General features: G+C 42.6%; 2 protein-coding genes across 2 annotated transcripts; both read left to right on the top strand.

Annotated features, from left to right (window-relative positions):
- The first annotated feature begins 233 nt into the window (after nucleotides 1–233).
- On the top strand, nucleotides 234–7,403 carry fbxo28 (F-box protein 28). Its single transcript, XM_014991089.2, has 5 exons — nucleotides 234–465; nucleotides 1,372–1,481; nucleotides 2,926–3,064; nucleotides 3,892–4,087; nucleotides 4,709–7,403. The coding sequence occupies exons 1-5, from the start codon at nucleotides 277–279 to the stop codon at nucleotides 5,185–5,187; spliced, it is 1,113 nt and encodes a 370-aa protein (XP_014846575.1). The 5' UTR covers nucleotides 234–276; the 3' UTR covers nucleotides 5,188–7,403.
- Nucleotides 7,404–12,125: 4,722 nt separating this feature from the next.
- On the top strand, nucleotides 12,126–18,300 carry degs1 (delta(4)-desaturase, sphingolipid 1). Its single transcript, XM_014991090.2, has 3 exons — nucleotides 12,126–12,362; nucleotides 14,463–15,205; nucleotides 16,284–18,300. The coding sequence occupies exons 1-3, from the start codon at nucleotides 12,281–12,283 to the stop codon at nucleotides 16,428–16,430; spliced, it is 972 nt and encodes a 323-aa protein (XP_014846576.1). The 5' UTR covers nucleotides 12,126–12,280; the 3' UTR covers nucleotides 16,431–18,300.
- The last annotated feature ends 839 nt before the right edge of the window (nucleotides 18,301–19,139 follow it).

Genomic DNA, 19,139 nt, shown 5'->3' with positions numbered 1-19,139 from the left:
TGACTGACATCAATATTCAGAAACAGCAAAAGAGTAGTCACAGCTGAGCAGAACTACAAAATGTTCCCAGCAAAGCAGAGAGGCTGGGTGACGGAGGCCTCTCTGGGTAGACCGAGCTCTGTGAAGGCTAATGCAGACACTTGTGTGTCTTTATGTAATAATTTCTGTAATTACTTATTGTTTATGGAACTACCGCTACATTAGCGTCGGAAGTGGCACGCATTCCCCCCCCCCCCCCCAGAGGCGTCACTTCCGCCTCCTCAGTAACTAAAGAAAATGGCGGCCGTCGTGGAGAGAGTTGATGGATGTGTTGGATCGCTGGACCCGGACGTTGTGTCGCTCAGACAGACCAGCTCGCTCCAGGAGCAGCCGCACCAGAATAACCCACTGCTGGGCCTGCCCATCGTGGCTATCGAAACCATCCTGAACTTCCTGTCCTACGATGAGATCAGCATGCTGCGCTCGGTAAGCAGAGCACAACAGGGCAGCTGGAGGGCTGCGGAGCTAAGCTAGCCCCAGCCCCGGACAGGCTTCGGTCCCTCCGGCGGGCTGGGAGCCAGCACTGCGGGGCCCCGGGTGTCTCCGGACACCTTGGGGAGGGGTCCGGCCTCGGCCTGGCTGGGTGCTACTGGGAGAAGTAGCAAGAGGTTGGGGCTCCTGGAGAAGCGGGTCTGCAGGGTCACACAGGTGGTAGATGTCCTCATTGATTCGTCAGTATTCATGAGTTTTAAGATGAACTTAGACATTGTTGAAGGTTAGGAGGAGGAGCAGCAGGTGTTTTCCTGCTATTGCTGCTGACTTTACCTGGGTCACTACCCAGGTAGAGGTGTCCCACTTTTTCACTCTTTGAACTGACCACGGGATTAAACTATGTTTGCATAGAAAACAGGAAGCAAAACCTGATGATAGTTATCAATAATTTCTGCTCAGACTAAACAGATTTAAAGAGGAGACGCAAAAGCAAAGGTGGATTAGCAGAGCCAACCAACAACTGATGGAGTCATCCAGGACATATTGCTGTGGAATATTGAACTGTTAGCATGTCATGATATCAACATCAACAATCTTCAGTCAGAGGCTTCTGGAGATGTGTTGCAATACTGACTGCTACAGGAGTTATGTTGTCTGGATCATGAAGACTTTAAAGTTGAGAGTAGCAGTAAGATGTAATTTAGCTTTGACTGGAGCGTATGTGTTCTGAACTGGTTCTCCAGGAGTGAACTGCTGGACCGTAGTGAGAATGTCCTAGATCTGCATGATGTAGATATTGACCTGTGATGTGTGTGTGTGTGTGTGTGTGTGTGTGTGTGTGTGTGTGTGTGTGTGTGTGTGTGTGTGTGTGTGTGTGTGTGTGCGCCGTGTCTCCTGTAGGTGTGTAAGCGCATGGACATGATCTGCCAGCGTGTGCTGAACCAGGGCTTCCTGAAGGTGGAGCGCTACCACAGCCTGTGCCAGAGACAGGTGAAGGCTCAGCTGCCCAGGTGAGTGCCATGCTGCCGCAGAATCACCATAGAAATGTTCTGACTGCCGTTCTGAAGCCCGGAGGCTCATAAAGCTTCTTTCATGTTGTTGTTGTTGTAGCATCGATCCAGCGCCACTTACAGGATAGTCAACATAGTAACATTTTAGTGTTTTATGTGTTTGTGTAGTTGAAGACTTTTTAGACAGTTATCTGTATATCTATATAGATGTTTGTAGGTATATCTCAAAAGTATTGACACCCTCCTACCCTGCCAGAAATGTCAGGTGTGGTTGCATGAAACATGACCACAAGTCAAGAATGTTAAAAAGTTTGGCCAACAAAACAGAAAACACTTAATGAACCAAAAATATTTTTTCTTTTTTTTTTTTTTTTTATAAAACAACAGTCTCCTTTATCTGTAAAGGAGACTGTACAAATTTAATGAAGAAAAATCACAGTAAGCTATTTTTTGCATTTTTAATTTAATGAACTTTGTGGCCTGCCAGCAATTTAAATGTGTCAGTTTTGGATCCCAGAACAAAAAGTTTGGATACCACCAGTCTAGAAGAACCTCTGTTACATTACTGGGTTTGGTTCCAGAAACATCCATATGTGACTCCATAATTTCAGTGTTAATAAAAAGAGACTTTTTAAAATGTTTCTTTTCTCCTTCTGTTATGTTTCTGCGTAATGAACCCCAGTTCGGGTTTATCAGAGGATCAGATCAGAACGTAACCCTTAGCTCAACTCTGCCAGGCTGAAGCTATATCCAGTAACACATCATCTGTTTATGAGTGTGTTAAGGAATCCTTTTGTATTGTGTTGCCTGTGGGTGGGTGTGTTTGCTTTTCTTTTTAATTCGTCTTCCTTGTTCCTGAATAGAGTGTGTTCTCCTGTGATATGACTAGTAAAACACCTCCGTAAAAACATCCGTGTGTGGCCAGAAGCTCAAGAGCTCCAGAATTCATGGAGCAGGTGTAGAGGGCTTGCTGTAATTTGGGCAGCAATATCTGTGTTGTAACAATATTCCATGGTAATAATTCTGATGCCATTCAAAAGTGAGTTTGTTTCCAATGTGAGGAAAATACTGAAGAGGATGTGGGTTAAAAGATAAAGAACCCACCAGATCCTTGTTTGAAAGAACAAGACATATTGGCAATATAACTGTGTATGTAACAAACAGGGGCCTCAGTAGTTTGGAACAGAACCGATCATAATGGCAAGAGATTGTTAGGCCAGATCCCCCTGCAGGCTGACTAAAGCTACTGCAGACTGACAGGGATTCTGGGGTGAAACGGGGCAGAACGTAGGATTTTGGTGTGACCTGAACTCAACCAGCCTGAGGAAACCTGGACTAAGCTGGGCTCTGTTCCCGCTTTAATCATAAAATCCTCCTGACTCATGGATAGATGGGACAGTCTGGCGTAGTTTCTAAATGTTCTCTGTTCTCTTGATGTGTTCAGGCGTGAGTCAGAGAGGAGGAACCATTCGTTGGCCCGCCACGCAGACATCCTGGCTGCTGTGGAAACGCGCCTCTCTCTGCTCAACATGACCTTCATGAAGTATGTCGACTCCAACCTGTGCTGCTTCATCCCCGGAAAGGTGAGCTGGCCAATACACATGCACACTCTCACACACACACACACAGGCCTCCTCAGCTGTTCAGTTGATACTGAGGATGTCCATTTTGACTGTGGGAGTTTTTTAAACGTTATTCTTTTATAACAGACAAAATTTAGCCTGGCTATGTATTTTATAGCAAAACTATTATGCAAAATGGACTATTTTGAGCTACGCCTTATGTTTCAGTGTTATTCCCTCATCAAAAATATACCTTGAGTGTTTTTGTGCTTGTTTGAGGAATCCTTTCATCTCCTATGGCAACCACTCAGATGTGCAAAACGCCCGGTTGGACCAGACCATTTCAAATTAGATGGTGTGCAAGTGTTTGTTAAATGGGTCAAGTGGTCCTCAGCCTGAAAACGTTTGAGAATCACTGCTACAAAATAACACTATGTGTCTGTAAAATGCATAGTACTACCCCTGTAAGGTAAATCTGGCAACAGTCACATTGCTATTGCTTTTGTTAACGGTTGTTTGGACTCTGTAGAAACACATTTTCATTTTGTCTGCACCACTGCTGCATGTACAGCTGATTGACAGACAAGTCTTGTCTCCATGCTGTCTCAGAGTCTGCTTGATCACCTTTCTCTGGCATGAGACTTCCTCCTCTGTGTGCTGAATGCCAGAGACATTTCCTGTTTGCTCTTAGAGCTGCTGAAGGTGTTTACCCAGTGTTTTCTGGATTAAACCTCTGCAGGAAGTAGCCTTCAGGTTCAGATCGGTCCTCTTCTCTCCTGTACCTGGGAGTCCAAATGACAAATGGCCATTGTGCTGAGATAAGCAGACAGTGATGTTTCTGTTGGCAGGTGATAGACGAAATCTACCGCGTGCTGCGCTATGTGAACTCCACTAGGGCCCCCCAGCGGGCTCACGAGGTCCTCCAGGAGCTGAGGGACATCTCCTCCATGGCCATGGAGTACTTTGACGAGAAGATCGTCCCAATCCTGAAGAAGAAGCTACCTGGGACCGATCTGTCTGGACGGCTCATCGGTTCCGCACCAGGTTCGCTTCCTTTGGTTCCTTGTGGCTCCTAAAAGTTAGCCAAACTGAAATTTTTAAAACTGCAGAATATAATTTTTATTAAAAAATATATAATTTTTACGTTTTTTTTTTTTTTTTTTTAACTGTCGGGACAGTTGATGAGGCAGGTAATTTGTGAAAAGATTGATCTTCTCCCTGAGATGCTATTGCCATCTGAAGAAATGCACCGCTCTATATCAGACACAATCAATCAGAGCCAGGTGGAGGGTCTTAGCACTGTCAATCACTCTCGCATATGCCTTCTCACTGTGCTAATGGCTAGTTAGCATGGCCGCTGATGACAGTGGTTAAAAGTTTTTTCATGGAACAGCAAGTCTTTGTTCTACACCGCACATTCAGGAGCAGGTACCTGGGGTTGATTGACAGCACTAAAACACTCCTCCTGACCGATTGGATGTTTGTGATCTGGAGTGGTGCATTTCTTCAGCGGGCAATAGTAGCTCAGGGAGGAGATGGAGGAGATTGATCCATCAACAGGCTATCTGTCTCATAATACGTTGTCACGGCAATATGTTATGATTAACCTGCATGTTCCTCCTGGTTGTGAAGCACCGACTCTGATTGGCTGCCATGTCTCCTCAGTGGCTGGGCCCTCCACCTCTCTGACCACCATGTCGCTGCTGGCCAAGAACACGCCGTCCCGCTCCGAGATGACCAAGGTGCAGCAGCAGGTGAAGGTGAACGGGGCGTCCATGACGGCACTGCGGCGGGAACTGCAGGAGGTGCGGGTGAAGCAGCTGGAGCAGCAGAAGCAGCTGCAGGACCAGGAGCAGAAGCTGCTGGAGCAGAGCCAGGTGATGGGCGAGCAGAACGCCCGGCTGGCTGAGCTGGAGCACAAGCTGCGCGAACTCATGGACAGCAGCGCCGCTGCCGCCATGGGGGAGGCCCGGTCCTCCGCGCCTGCCGCCACCAGCGCATCCGCACCAATGCTGGCGAGCAGCGGTGCATCAGTGGCCGCAGCGCATGGCGGCGCGGAGGGCGAGGGCACTTCATCGCTGAAACGCAGCAGAAAGAGCTCAGACCTTCCACGACAATCCAAACGGCTGCGCAGCAGGAAGTGACTCGCTGCCTCATGTAAGTGTTGTAGCCAGTTTCCTGTTTTGACTGACCACACTCTGTATCCAGTGCCCCATGTCCGCCTCCCCCCCACTCGCCTTGCATCACGTGCGCCATCTCACTCATGCCACGATGTGGACGCGCTCCAGCCGCGTCGGACTCTTCACCAGTGTTCTGAAGCTCACCGACATCAATAGACGCATGACCGAAGACAGGCCAGGACAACGTGGACATGGTCAACATTAGGACGTCTCCCAGAGAATTGGTCAGACCAGCTGGTGGTCAGCAGGCTGCAAGACAATACCCAAATGGCGCACCAATACGCCTCCTTTTCACCCAGAGAACCAGAACCCCGTTTGCCAGGAGAACCCCGTTTGCCAGGGGAACCCCGTTCACCAGGAGAACTCTGCAGGTGTGTGTGGACTTTTCAGGCCCTGTCCTCATTATTGGTTCAGTCAGGTCCACTTCCTCCTGTGGACAGCCAGTATGAGTACTCCTAACCACCAGTCGACACTGTCGATTAGGTTTTAATCAACAGTGCTAGAAGCTCCGCCCCCTACTGGTGTGATCCAGTCAGCGCACCCAGTATGAGAACTCCTAACCACCAGGATGTCCCTCAGCATGTTGAAGACACCGGCCCACTCGATTCACGTCTCTTCTAACGTTCATTTCCCTCTAGAGGGCACTACTGAAGGTTGAGGTAGCTTGTTTGAGATTCCTGTTAAAGCAGAGATTGCTCAGATTTTTTTTGTATTATTATTATTATTATTACATTTTTTAATGAAGTAACATTTCAGCATTATTCCAGTTTCACACCATGTGACCCTCGGCTACAGCTTGATGTGAGACGACCTCAGAAGCTCCTTCATTGCCCAAACTCTCCAGTCTTTGCAGATAAATCCCGTAATTCATATTCCAGCTAACTTCGCTCTAGGGACAAGCTGGTAACCATGCCAACGTTTTAGGTTTTCTAAAGCCACTAAAATGTTTCTGCAAGTGAATCTCCAGAGAGAGAACCACACTGATCAGAGTCCTGTCCAGCTCATTGAGGGCATAAAGCGGCCCCTCCCCAACATATTGCTGGCTGACAGTTGAATTACCAACTGGAAATAGTTCTGTTCCTGGGGGGAAAGAGGGAAATGGAGTGCCACCTGTCTTTCTTAAGGTAACAGTTCTTAAACTACAGCTAGCAAGCTGTTGAAGATGAGAAATCTATATTTTTATTTAAAATCCTACGTTATCGATTGGATTATTAACAACTGCAATAATAAACGGATCCTTTTGACAGCAGCAGGAATAAAACTGTGGTCCTCATGGCGCTTGGGTAAAATCATGTTTTAGATTCCTGTTAGAAATACAATATCATCCGCCTACTATGATCCATATCTGGCATGTTCAGCTCACCCACCTCAGTTGGTGTCATGTGTGTAACGTGTCCGAAGGGTTTAAACCCAGTTTTAAAGCTAATACGTGAAACTGAAGGATATCATGAAGGTTTGGTTTGGCCCCGGGGCTCACCCAGAGGAAGAAACTGATGTTGACATCATCATGCAGCCTGAGCACCGCCCAACACAATCGGCTTCCATTTAAAGGTCAGGTGTCCATTCTCCTTTAAATTCCTGGGGGGGAAAAAGATTCAAGCTTTCCGATTCTTGCCATTAAGAAACCACACAAAAATACAATCTTGTAGAAAGCAGCCCACGGTAGACCCTAAGGAGCATGTTTATGCTCATATTTTCCCTTCCAGTCCTAGTGAAAACAGAAGCTGTGAGTGGTTTGCAGTGATGACGGAGGAGCTGCAGGTGCTCATGGTGAGCAAGGTCTCTCTGCTGCTCTCCTGTACAAACTCTCCTCCTACCTGGAGCTCCTAGCTTAGCTGTGAAGTCATCGTGTGGCTACTTTTTTCTTTCTTTCGAAGCGTTTCTGTTGTTTGGACAAGCCGAACCACTTATGGCATGACTCTTTGGAAATGCACTTGTGTGTATAATAGTAACACTGGGCTGCAGAACATGCAATGTAATCTAGTGGCTTATAATGAGAGAACTTGTACTGTAATCTCCATGTACTTTAAGATGTAGATTGTCAATGATTTCATGTTTGTAAACAAAGAAACTTATCTTTTAAGTTGGCCAGTTTGGGCCTGACTATGAAGTTTTGTTGCACATATTACTGTTACGATGTATAAACCAAACCTATTAAATCTCTACAGCTGTTCAGCTCACTTTCTGGTTTTTGTACTATGAATCTTCATATAGGCTCTCGCTGCAGGAGAATAGTTCAGTTTGGACACACTGACTCAAACACACATACATCACTTGTCTATAGATGGATTATAGTTGCAATGAGCTGGAACCAGAACCAAAAAATGTATTAAAAATGCGAAAGTTACTAAGGGTTTTTTATTTTTTTAGTTTTATCTACTCAACAAACTACATTTATGAATCTGTTTATCATTAAGCAGGGTTTCCCCCATTGTATTATAAGCCTGGGGGGCCACCAAGCTTGTTAATTATTTGTCTTTCTAAAATGTAAAAAAAAATTTTAAGACTTTATAGTTGGTATTGAGGTATTAACCTTACATGTTTATCAAGATTCCTGTCAACTTTTAATATTTTTTAACTCAAAAACATGATGGGCCGCTGGATGAATGACTACCCTGGCACCCAAGCACCCAATGTATTCTGGGGGAATCCTTGTTAAAGATCCAAAACACATAAACGGTTTTGATGTTGCCTTATTAAAAGAAAAACAGACAATTTCCAAATTTTGGGATCATCAACTTTTATTTTATTTTGTTGGCCAAATTATTACCACTCCTCAGGGGCCACAAATTGAACGCCTGCTGTCATTTGTTTCTTTTCTTTCTCCTTTGGATGCCCATAACTATGTGTACAATAACAATATCCTGTCTAGTTAGTTTTAGATAATTCAAGTTCTCACTATTTTTACTGCATTTTCTTTATAAATGCAATTTGATTTTTTTTTTCATTTATTAGAAGTAAATACTTTAGAATTACAGTTTGAGAAATCATAAATCTGAACCTAAGTATCTGTACTTAGCATAGAATAGGCTAGATGAAGCTAACTATTTATGTAGGCGTTTGTTGTGCTGCTGGGTTCTGTGTTAATATTGATTTTCAACCTATTGTAAATCCTCATATATGGAATGGAATTAAAATTCAGTTCAAAAATACTTTGTTAATTCCAAAGGGAAATTAAATTTTGTTGTAGCTCATTAATTCAGATTCTTCACAGAGTTATTGCAGACGGTGATGGCTACAAGAAAGATCTCTTGTAGCGGTCTGTATTACAGCAAATCTGAAGAAGCCTCTGACTCTGTTTTCTCAAGACAGTCTCATGAAGAGGATGCTCAGTGTTGTCCATAATTTTCTTGACTTCATGAAGAATCCTTCTTTGCATCGTCATCTCCAGAGGTTCCACGGTCGTCCCCAGAACAAAACCAACCTTCTTCATCAGGTTTTTGAGCCTTTTTAGGTCCCTGGCTCTGATGCTGCTGCCCCAACAGATGACGGCAGAAGAGATGACAAACTCAAAAACAGACTTATAGAAGATCTGCCGCATATTTCTGCAAACCTTGAAGGATTTTAACTTCCTCAATAAGTCCATTCTGCTCTGCTCCTTCTTATAGACTGCTTCACTGTTGCATCTCCAATCCAGTCTGTTGTCCAGATGAACACTGAAATATTTATACTCCCCTCAACCACCTCCACTTCTTCTCCCATGATTGAAATAGGGTTTGATCTAACCCTGTTTGTCCTGAAATCAACAATCATATTCTTTTTGTTTACATTCAAGATGAGATTGTTCCCACACAATGAAACAAAGTGTTCCACCAGATCTCTGTACTCAGCCTCTTGTCCATTTTTTACAGACCCAATAACTGCAGAGTCATTCGAGTATTTCTGGAGAGGACAGAAATCGGACTTGTGCATGAAGTTTGAAGTGTAGAAAGTGAAAAGGAATGATGCGAGTAGAGCTCCCTGGGATCTCCTGTGTTGCTGACTACCTGGTTAGACACACATTCCTTCAGTCTCACAGACTGTGGTCTATTTGTGAGGTAGTCATAGATCCAGGTAATTGTTGAATGACAGTATCACATTTAGTCATATAGTTCAGGTAAAGGAAGTTTTGGAGCTGTTTTTCATCTACAGTATCTGCTGAATAGGACCTTTTTCACTCTGTGTGCGGGTATGTGTCTGGTTAGTTGTAACATGAAACTTCAGCTGCCAACCCCCCCCCCCCCCCACACACACACACACACTCACGGAAAGACAGAATGTCATATGATACTTTGCCATGTCTGAAAACAAAAGACAAGCTATTCACTTTACAGCAGCACACTTGCTTCTGTTCTGTGTTCTTCAGGGCGAACAGACTGCTCCGATTTTACAACCTTTACATTTAAATAATGTTTACTTCTGGTGACGCTTCAGATCTTTCATGTATGTGGGACAACCTGGAATAAGCTTTTCAAAATTGCAACTGTGTTGAGATTTAAATAATCTAGAGAAGTTTTGTGAACAGAAAAGGAGAAGTACAGAGGAGGCTCATTGCAAATAGGAAATTTACATAACTGTAGCAAACTGAGATCATTTTTACAACAGAGTAAAAATAAGAACATGTGCTGCTGTTTTATTATCAGGTTATGGTGTCCTGGAACTGACATGGATGTTATACATGGCCTTGTTTAAACCTTGTGGAGTATTAATATATTTCTGTATTAAAATTGTATGTTTTTTAATTGGTGTAATGTAATATTCTTATCTTAAATGTCATGTTTTAATTTTCGTTGGAATAAGAAATTTATCATAACAGAAATAAAGGCTCAAAACTGTGTGGATTTATTGTTATTTATGGGGGTCATGGACCACAGAGCTTTGGATAGCTAAAATATGCAAAGACTTAAGACCCCCTCTAAAAACATGTGCCTATTTCAATACCCTAAACACGAAATATACCTTAATATGCCTTAATACACAAAGTGGAAACCGAGTTAGCTAACACCTACAGTCTTCCTCATAGACATAATATAAGGATAGACGCCTCATGGACCGCTCTCGCCTATTGTCGCTAACGAGATTTAGGACGGCCATCTTGGAGCGGTACACCACTCCACTCAGAGTCATGTGTTTAGCAGGCACAATGACGTATCAGCGCATTTAATCGATCATAACACACTTTTTGTTACTGGAAACCATATTCAAACATCTATCAAAGCAACATTTATAAACAATTGTATTTTTTAAGTATGTTTTTAATACATAGTTCATCATATTTAAATATGCTTAGTTGCTATAACAATAGAATAGGAATGGAATATTCTGATATCGATGTATGAAGAGCATATTACAAAGCACACAGCCGTTCATAATTTATTTAATAAATTATTTAGTAATATCAATATATATTTATATAACTATATACACTAATAAATAAAGATTAATAATGGCACAAATAAATAATGATTAATACCGAATTATATATGTTTTTCAGCCGACGAGTCCAAAATCCGATGTGAGATTTATCCGTGCCTCTTCTCTTTATAGATATCTCCCTCTTCTTCCTCACATCGTGTCTTTATGAAACTTTCAAAACAAAAATTTAGGATACATCCTAAGATTTAGGATGTATCTTACTTTTGACAGAGTGAAAGAATATAAATAATACTCTTTACCACCTGTGTAAACTTTGCCGGTAAATGTTATAACACATAATATAAGTTTTATAATATATGTTACCTTGTTTCATTTCTAATATAGACCCTTGTGTCAGATAATCTAACTCAATGTTAGAGAATAATTATTTTTTTTAGATTTACGGAATCTCAGTTAGCCTTCATAGCGCGGCTGAACCCGTATTACACCAAGCACTGTAGCTAATATTAGCTGGTATGTCGCCGGTGGACATAAATACAGTAAAGTAATATTCTAATCACAATATATACACAATAATATGTCCATCTTACTTATGAAATGTTGTCTGTGGAGCCCTCACATCAATAATCCATAGATCATCCGAACAACAATATCCCTCAGTGCTGAGGCATCTTCTGCTGTTTAGATTGAGCAAAGTAGAGGGTATACCGCTCCAAGATGGCCGCCGTATTTCCTGCGCCGGAGCGGCCAATGCGGGGTCTACTCTTATATTATGTCTATGGTCTTCCTTATCTCCTCTTTTTGGGGTACAGCCAATCAGGTTGAGGTCTACTGTGATGCGTTTCATTTAATGTTACTGAAATAAAGGAACTTTTATTCTTATTGATTGAATAAACCAACTTGTGCCTTGCCCAGTTAGCTGCCTGAATGAAATAAACAGGCTAATAATGTGACATGTGAAGCAGAAAGAATAGTTAATTTTCCTCCTTTGCAAAACACATTTGCAAATGACACAGTTAGGCAACCTGACCCACAATACCGTTTGCCTAAGCTGCCACTTCGGGGAGCAAACCCCGCAACCCCAGCCTTCCCCAAACTGACACCTCTCATCGTCACTTGGAAGCTACCGTAGCTCATCTTTCGTGAGAAGTTGAGTAGAGTCATATATAATGTAGAAGGTCCCATCATTTAGCAACTGTAAAAAAAAAAAGGCTGAAGGTGTAAAGAAAAGCGTGTAAAGACATGGCAAGACATCACTGGGACTCAACTTCCTGAAGTTAGCAACTACCCAACGATATTGTTGTATGACTCCAGAAAACTACAGCAGGTCCGGACAATAAAGACATGTTTTAGAACGTTCAAGTATCCAAGATGTCGAGGCCACGGTCTGCTTCTGAAGTTTATGTAACGAGTTTTACTTCTATATGACACTAAGCAAAGTTCATTGGCACATAATATGAACTGTACTCGCGGCTCCTTACATTTACATTTTCTTCTAGACACTTAAACCACACAAGGAATCCAGGTTAGGTAACAGAAAAGCAACAAGTTACGTAGCGAGTACCCGGAGGGAGGAGGGGCCTCAGACTGGCGCAGGGCTAGCGGAGAGAAGCACGCTCGGACGCTCCTAGTTAATCACAATCTTCTGACTTTCAACAAAGCTGTTGGTGTCGGTGAGCGGCTGCATACAGCGTTAGAGAAGATGGGGAACCGAGTGGGCCGTGAGGACTACGAGTGGGTCTACACGGACCAGCCGCACGCAGACAGAAGAAAAGAAATTCTGGGTGAGCTAGCTTATGTGTTAGCAACTTTCCACATGACAAAAAGTAAACTTCGAATGACTTAAACTTAGTTTAATAGTCTTGTAAATATATGTTGGGTTATATTGTGTATCTGTGTGACAAGCTACGCTTTTAGTTTGAAAAATCTGATTGCCGTCGCAGATAAGGAAAGCTAACGGTCCCGTTTCCTCCGATTTAAGCTAACTGAGCCTAAGTTGGATTTTACGGTGGTTAACGGTTAACGCCCTTTTGAAAGAAGCACAGCCGCCCCCGTATCTGCTACCAGCTTCATGTCCTGTATGTTCTACAAACATGGCAGTTCACCAATGCCATGTTTTATTTAAATGCCGTCACGCAGGAATAAATCTGCCTTTACTGCTGTGCTCCGCTACAGGACGTCAGGGCACCACTCCCTAAAGTAACATTTTCCCCGGTAGAGAGACGTCAGCACCGCAGCATAAATGTATGAGGGTATTTTCAGTAATATTTCACGGGCTCAAATGGGAGAGAAGGTCATTTGAATTTATGTAAAGTTTTGGGATTTCTAACATTTCCACGTCCATCCGGTTGCTATACAACAGTTGTCCTTCCATTCATAGACAAAAGTAGTCCGGCTGTCGGGCCGAGCCACTGGCCAGGCAGGCCATGACATCTGGCACTGCTCCACAGATGTTATGTCCACAGGCAGGCCTGGAAGACGATGGATGGGGCAAAAGTCGAGGCATGTTCACAGAATTCCTCAAAGTTGGAAATCCATGGATGGGTTTTATTCGAGAATTCAGAAACAAGTCATTTGTTTTGTATGTATTCAGGTTATTACAGCATTTGCCATCTCATGTTCACCGGTCAGATTCACATGCTGTCACGTAGAATCACATTGTATGGTCACAATTAACATCCAGGCACATACAGTTCAACCCGATTCCAATGAAGCCAAGTCAATAAAGTTTATTTCACTTTATGGGGCGGTTTGGTCAGGTTGTTAGAGTCACAAATCCAGCAATTTGAGTCAACATTAAAGCTGAGTTATTACTTCTCATAATGCACCTCAGGGTTATGGAGAGGATGAGTGACAGGATGTCTAGCTCTACATGCCTTCTGGTTCTGCTTTGAGCCGACTGGTTCTGTTGTGACGTGAACTTATTTAAACAGGAAAAGATTAAAAGAAATCTGCTCTGACTCAGCATAATTGCTGTTTTACAGCGAGTTATTGCTCTGCAAAACATGAAAACACACAGATATCCCACATCATATCACATTAATATACATTATAGACTTATTATAAGCAATGTTTACACAGAAAAATGATCTCTGGCTGTAACAGTTTTTAATAGCTGGTAGTGGCAAGTGTCCACTTGTACCAGACCTAGTGGAGTTACCATTTCAAACAGATGTCGGAGCAGAAAGAGCTATATCATTGGTACCATGAAAAATCTGAAAATACAACTTAATATCACTGTACATAACATAATTTTGAAAAATTAAAGCATTTGAAGAAGAAAGAACTGTACAGTGATGAGTTGAACTAGGAAGTTTGTTAGGAGTTTAGCACGATGGTAAGAGTTTTCTAGGCTTTATTGTGGAGCCTGGCTATGGGTTCCAAGATGTCAATGTTAGTGAGGGAGTACAACATGGCTGATATTATTATGGCATGAAGATATGTGTTTGTAACTAGGCCTGTCAGAATAAATAATACATTAATTAATTAGATGATAAATTGGAACAGCCTTAATAATTCACATTTGTATGACTTATTGTTCTTTATCTCTTTTTCTATCAAAAACTGGATGACAAAAGTATTCTGTCTGGGGTTTTTGTCTAAACAAGCCCGCTTTTGAAGGATAATTTTGTTTATAAAGACTTCCTTATTTATTTTATTTGTTGCTTCGGATATTTAAGATATCTTCCAGTTCCAGTGTTAAATGTTCATTAGAAATATAAGTTTACTGATCTCAGAGAATGTGTTTTTGCATTATTATTATTATTATTATTATTATTATTATTATTATTATAGGAAATTCTGGGACAATTCATTGTCGCACAAAGTTTGTTATGACAGGCCTAGTCTTTACACTCATACTTTTGGGTTTTTGTGTCCTTCAGCTAAATATCCAGAAATCAAGTCCTTGATGGGTCCAGATCGGAGGCTGAAGTGGATTGTGTGCATGATGGTGGGGATCCAGTTCTTGGCGTTCTACCTGGTCAAAGACTTGGACTGGAAGTGGGTTCTGTTTTGGACATACGCGTTTGGCAGCTGCATCAACCACTCCATGACCCTGGCCATTCACGAGATCTCGCACAACACCGCCTTCGGGAACAACAAAGCTATGTGGAACCGCTATTTCGCCATGTTCGCCAACCTGCCCATCGGTTTGCCATACTCGGCCTCCTTCAAGCGCTACCACCTGGACCACCATCGCTACCTGGGCGGCGACGGCATCGACGTGGACATCCCCACCGACTTCGAAGGCTGGTTCTTCTGCACCCGCCTCCGCAAGTTTGTCTGGATCATCCTGCAGCCGCTGTTCTACGCTGTGCGGCCGCTCTGCATCAACCCCAAACCAGTCAGCCAGCTGGAGCTGACCAACGTGGCTGTGCAGCTCTGCTTTGACGTCCTGCTGTACTGGACATGGGGGGCCAAGCCTGTGGTCTACATGCTGGCCGGCTCCATGCTGGGGATGGGCTTGCACCCCATCTCTGGCCACTTCATCGCTGAGCACTACATGTTCCTGAAGGGCCATGAAACATACTCGTACTACGGCTGCCTCAACCTCCTCACCTTCAACGTGGGCTACCACAATGAGCACCACGACTTCCCCAGCATCCCAGGGCGAAGGCTTCCTTTGGTCAGTACAGCCCTACAACAGTCATCTGAGAGGAATATCTATATGAATTTATACTTCTTTCTGCTTCTTTTTATTCATAGTTTATCTTAGTTTGTTACATGATCTATTCATATTTATTAGGAATGCACCAATAAATTGGTCCCGATGTCCTTAATTTTGGGAGATTGCTGATCGGCCGATCCCTGCATGTGAAGCCGATCTTATCTGCCTTGTCAAAGGTCTAAAAACCTTCCACTGTCCTCCATTGCTCTTGAGAGAGAGAGAGATTTTAATAGCTCATTTATTTTTCAATAAATAATCGACATAGTATCACAAACTATGTAACAGTAAAAAAAACAAACAGAAAAACTAAACATACACCACACAATACATTACATTAACACCCTTCCAAAAATGATTTCTCCTTCTACCACAGAGAGAGAGTGAGTGTGAGTGAGAGTGAGTTGATTATTAGCTCCATCCACCAGGACATATCTGCATGTTCACAGCCCCCTGACAATAATCACCCCACTGTTGCCAACTCAGCAACTTTCCTGCTATATGTATCAACAATTCAGACAAAAAGAAAGAGTTGGCCAAAATCAGAATTAGTAAGGTTTTTTAAAGATTGGTAATCAGTGATCAGCCAGAAATCTTCAATCTGTGTTCCCTGATTATTTCCGCTGTTTAAAAAGTCTGACTTGTTGATTCTGAGTTTTGGCTCAAACTGATTTCTTTTTTGTCTGAAATTATACTAAATACAGCAAGAAAGTTGCTGAGTTATCAACAATAGGGTGACTTTTACTAACTGCAAACATGCAGATATGACCTGGTGGGCGGGGCTAACAGTCAAAGAGGACAGTGATAGATTTATTGTTTTAGACCTTGGGCAAATTAGATAAGATTGGGCTCACATATATCGACCAACCACTCATCTCCCAAAATGAAGGAAATCTGGACTTATATGTGAGCTGGTAAATCGACAATCAGCCTGACAACTGAATGACGTAAAATATGAAATGATATGGAATCCTCAGCAATGGCTCGGTCTGACGAAGAAATTAAATGGTTCTAACCCGACTCTCCGTCTGTCTTCTAGGTGAAGAAGATGGCTCCTGAGTACTACGATGACCTGCCGCAGTACACGTCCTGGGTGAGGGTCCTGTATGACTTCATCATGGACGACACGTTGAGCCCGTACTCCCGGATCAAGAGGAAGTTAAAGGGAGAGGTCAAACAGGAGTGACCGAAACTGCAGCATCCACATGACTGAGGCCTTCTCACATATCTCTACTGCTTCCTGCTTCCGTTCAGCTCAGTCCAACACAGGCAGATTTACTTTTGTGTTTTTGCACAAAAAGGCCTTCAATTGTGGATAAAAAGATGTTACTGAGATTTTTACTTGTTGCAATATAATTATATATGTCTGCTTCACTTCAAGCCCATCAGACGTTTTTAGAGTTGGGGTTGTGTTGAGTACTTATAAATCATTAGTATCTGAGCTGGTCAGAGTGTTTTTTTTCTTTTTTTTTTTTTAGTTCTGATTAATCTAGAGATGAAATGGTTGCCATTGTAACACTGTATGTTAAAATAAAATGACTCCTGTTTTTGTAAGCTCGGTTTTGAAGCTTTCCTGTCAGTTTCATTTCTAATTCGTCATAACAGCTCTGCTGCAGTTATATTGGCTCTAACAGGGCAGCTGCAGTGGAATAATATGAGGACCAATGGTTGCTGTGGTGATTTCCGTAGTACATACAAAGCGTGTGGGTGGGTTTATGTATGTGCAGTGTTAGTTATGGATCTGATGTGGGTCAGTAAGGTGGATTAAACTGTAAATCTTAAACTACAGTTGTAAAAAAAAAAAAAAACTAAAACATAAAGGAGATGTGTTGAGCTAAAGTCAAACCATATGCGAGCTGGTTTAAACTTTAAACTTTGTGACGTGTCTCTATAAATTGGCTGACCTTTTGACCTCCTGGCTTTTCTTTCTGGGTTCTCTGATATCCCAGCACCGGCGCTCAGTATTTCCATCCCAGTAGAACTTTTTTCTCTGTGTTCTTTTTTTTTTTTCCTGGGATTCTGCCAGAATTGGACAGAGTTTAGCACCACCTGGCTAGTAACCCTCAGGCATAGCTGCAGCTGTGTGCAGCAGCAACATGGACATGTTTCATTTTAGTCAATCAGTGAGTGAAAAGATCTTTGTATTTCTGTGTTGGTCTGCTTCACACAACCCCACCTCTGAAAATCACCAGTGGCCTGGCGAGGACGTTAAAGAAAATTTAAATGAAAATCAATTATTAGACAGTTTGAATAGATTCAGCTGTATTGTGCTGAAGGTGATCGTAAATATTCTCAGTAATGTTGCAGATGGAGGCTTCTCGTGCCGAAAAGCTCGAGGGGAAGCCTGCGTCCGAAACTGTCCGCCATCTTGGTTTACCGCTCAGATTAACTAACCCACGCTAACCTTTCCCACACTCTCAAGGCCTCAGTGATGCAACTGTTCCCGCTTATTTGACAAAGGTCAATGTGTCTCCATGACAACTCGAGTGTTTATGGGGCTACCAATGCACTAAAGTCCCTGAAAGTTGGCACACGCTACAAGTGTTGTGGATGTTACAGTGATAACAGAGTGGAGCTTTCAGAACTCTGACTTTTCTCATGTCTAGAGATGCTAAAGGCGATAGCCACATCTCTGCTTGAAGACCCTCACTGCTCAGTCTGCTGCTGCTGGGTGCAGTGTGACCTTCAGATGTCCTCCACCCTGAACTGCTATATTCTAGGTCATGGATGTGAAGCACAGAGCATCGTCATGGGTAGGATCTGTGCAAATGAACTGAGGCTGTTGTAATATGCTGCTATCAGAGATTCCTACCCGTTTCCAGAATGCAGCTTCTCTCTCCCAGTATTCATCACCAGAAAAGTTTAATACCGCCTTGTTCTAATCCTCCTGAAATTAAAGCTGCTCCTGCCTCATTCTGTACTTTCTGTTCGAAGCAAGCTGTGACTCAGTGAACATGAAGTCTGCTCTGCTTGCTCAGTTTATTGATTTCATGTTCAGTATTGTGATTTTTAACTCGATGCAATAAAAACTAATACTTATTTTCATACACTGAAAATAGTTTTTTTTTTTTTTTCCATCACCACATCCTTTCGTCATCTGGAACAGGATGGACACTTAAGTTTTCAGCCAAGAGGAACAGAAAAATAGTTTCAGAGGAAAGTTTCACCTGTTCCTGGTTAGATCCAATCGATAACAGCTAAAACCTGTAGATGGAGCCTGAACAGACTCCTATTGGTTCGGGAACTATTTAATTGTAAGCATAGCAGACTGCAGAAAGAGCCGGCAGGTGTTATATAATATTCTGTGACTGTAGGAGGAGCTGTTGCTGTTTTACACCATACTTTGCCAAACCTCGACCTTACGCAGTGGTATCCAGAGTTGGTTCTCAAGGCCCGGCATCCTGCATGTTTTCGTTCCTTCATGGTGGTAGTAACCTCCTCAGCAGGTCAAGGTTCTCCTTAGGCCTTCTAATGAGCCATCATTTGATGCAGATGTGTTAAACCAGGGAGAGAACTAAAACATGCAGGATGCCGGCCCCCCGAAGACCGACTCTGGACACCACTGGCCGAAAGTCAAAGAATGAAAAGTAACACATTACTTTCCGTTCCAAGATGTTTCGTAACATCTTAGTGGTAAGATGTTAAGAGAAGTAATATCTTACCACTAATATTGTGACCTATGGAATACAGGTGGTGAGAATATGACAGCGATTATCACATATTGTGACCAAACTGTGTAAAGAAACATACTAAATATTTAAACCAAACTGTTTCTGCTAACTCTCCTTAACAATGAAAGTCAAATTTTTTCATGATATACGAAGAGAAGATCCATTAATGACCCATATTCATTACACGCAGGTGAAATTACGAGAGAAAATGATCCAAACTTCAA

The sequence above is a fragment of the Poecilia mexicana genome, unplaced genomic scaffold (genome assembly GCF_051168715.1).
Source record: "Poecilia mexicana isolate PSO_F unplaced genomic scaffold, ASM5116871v1 scaffold_15, whole genome shotgun sequence".
Taxonomy (NCBI): Eukaryota; Metazoa; Chordata; class Actinopteri; order Cyprinodontiformes; family Poeciliidae; genus Poecilia; species Poecilia mexicana.
The sequence above is the reverse complement of the archived record's forward strand: the minus strand, read 5'-3'. Positions and strand labels throughout refer to the sequence as shown.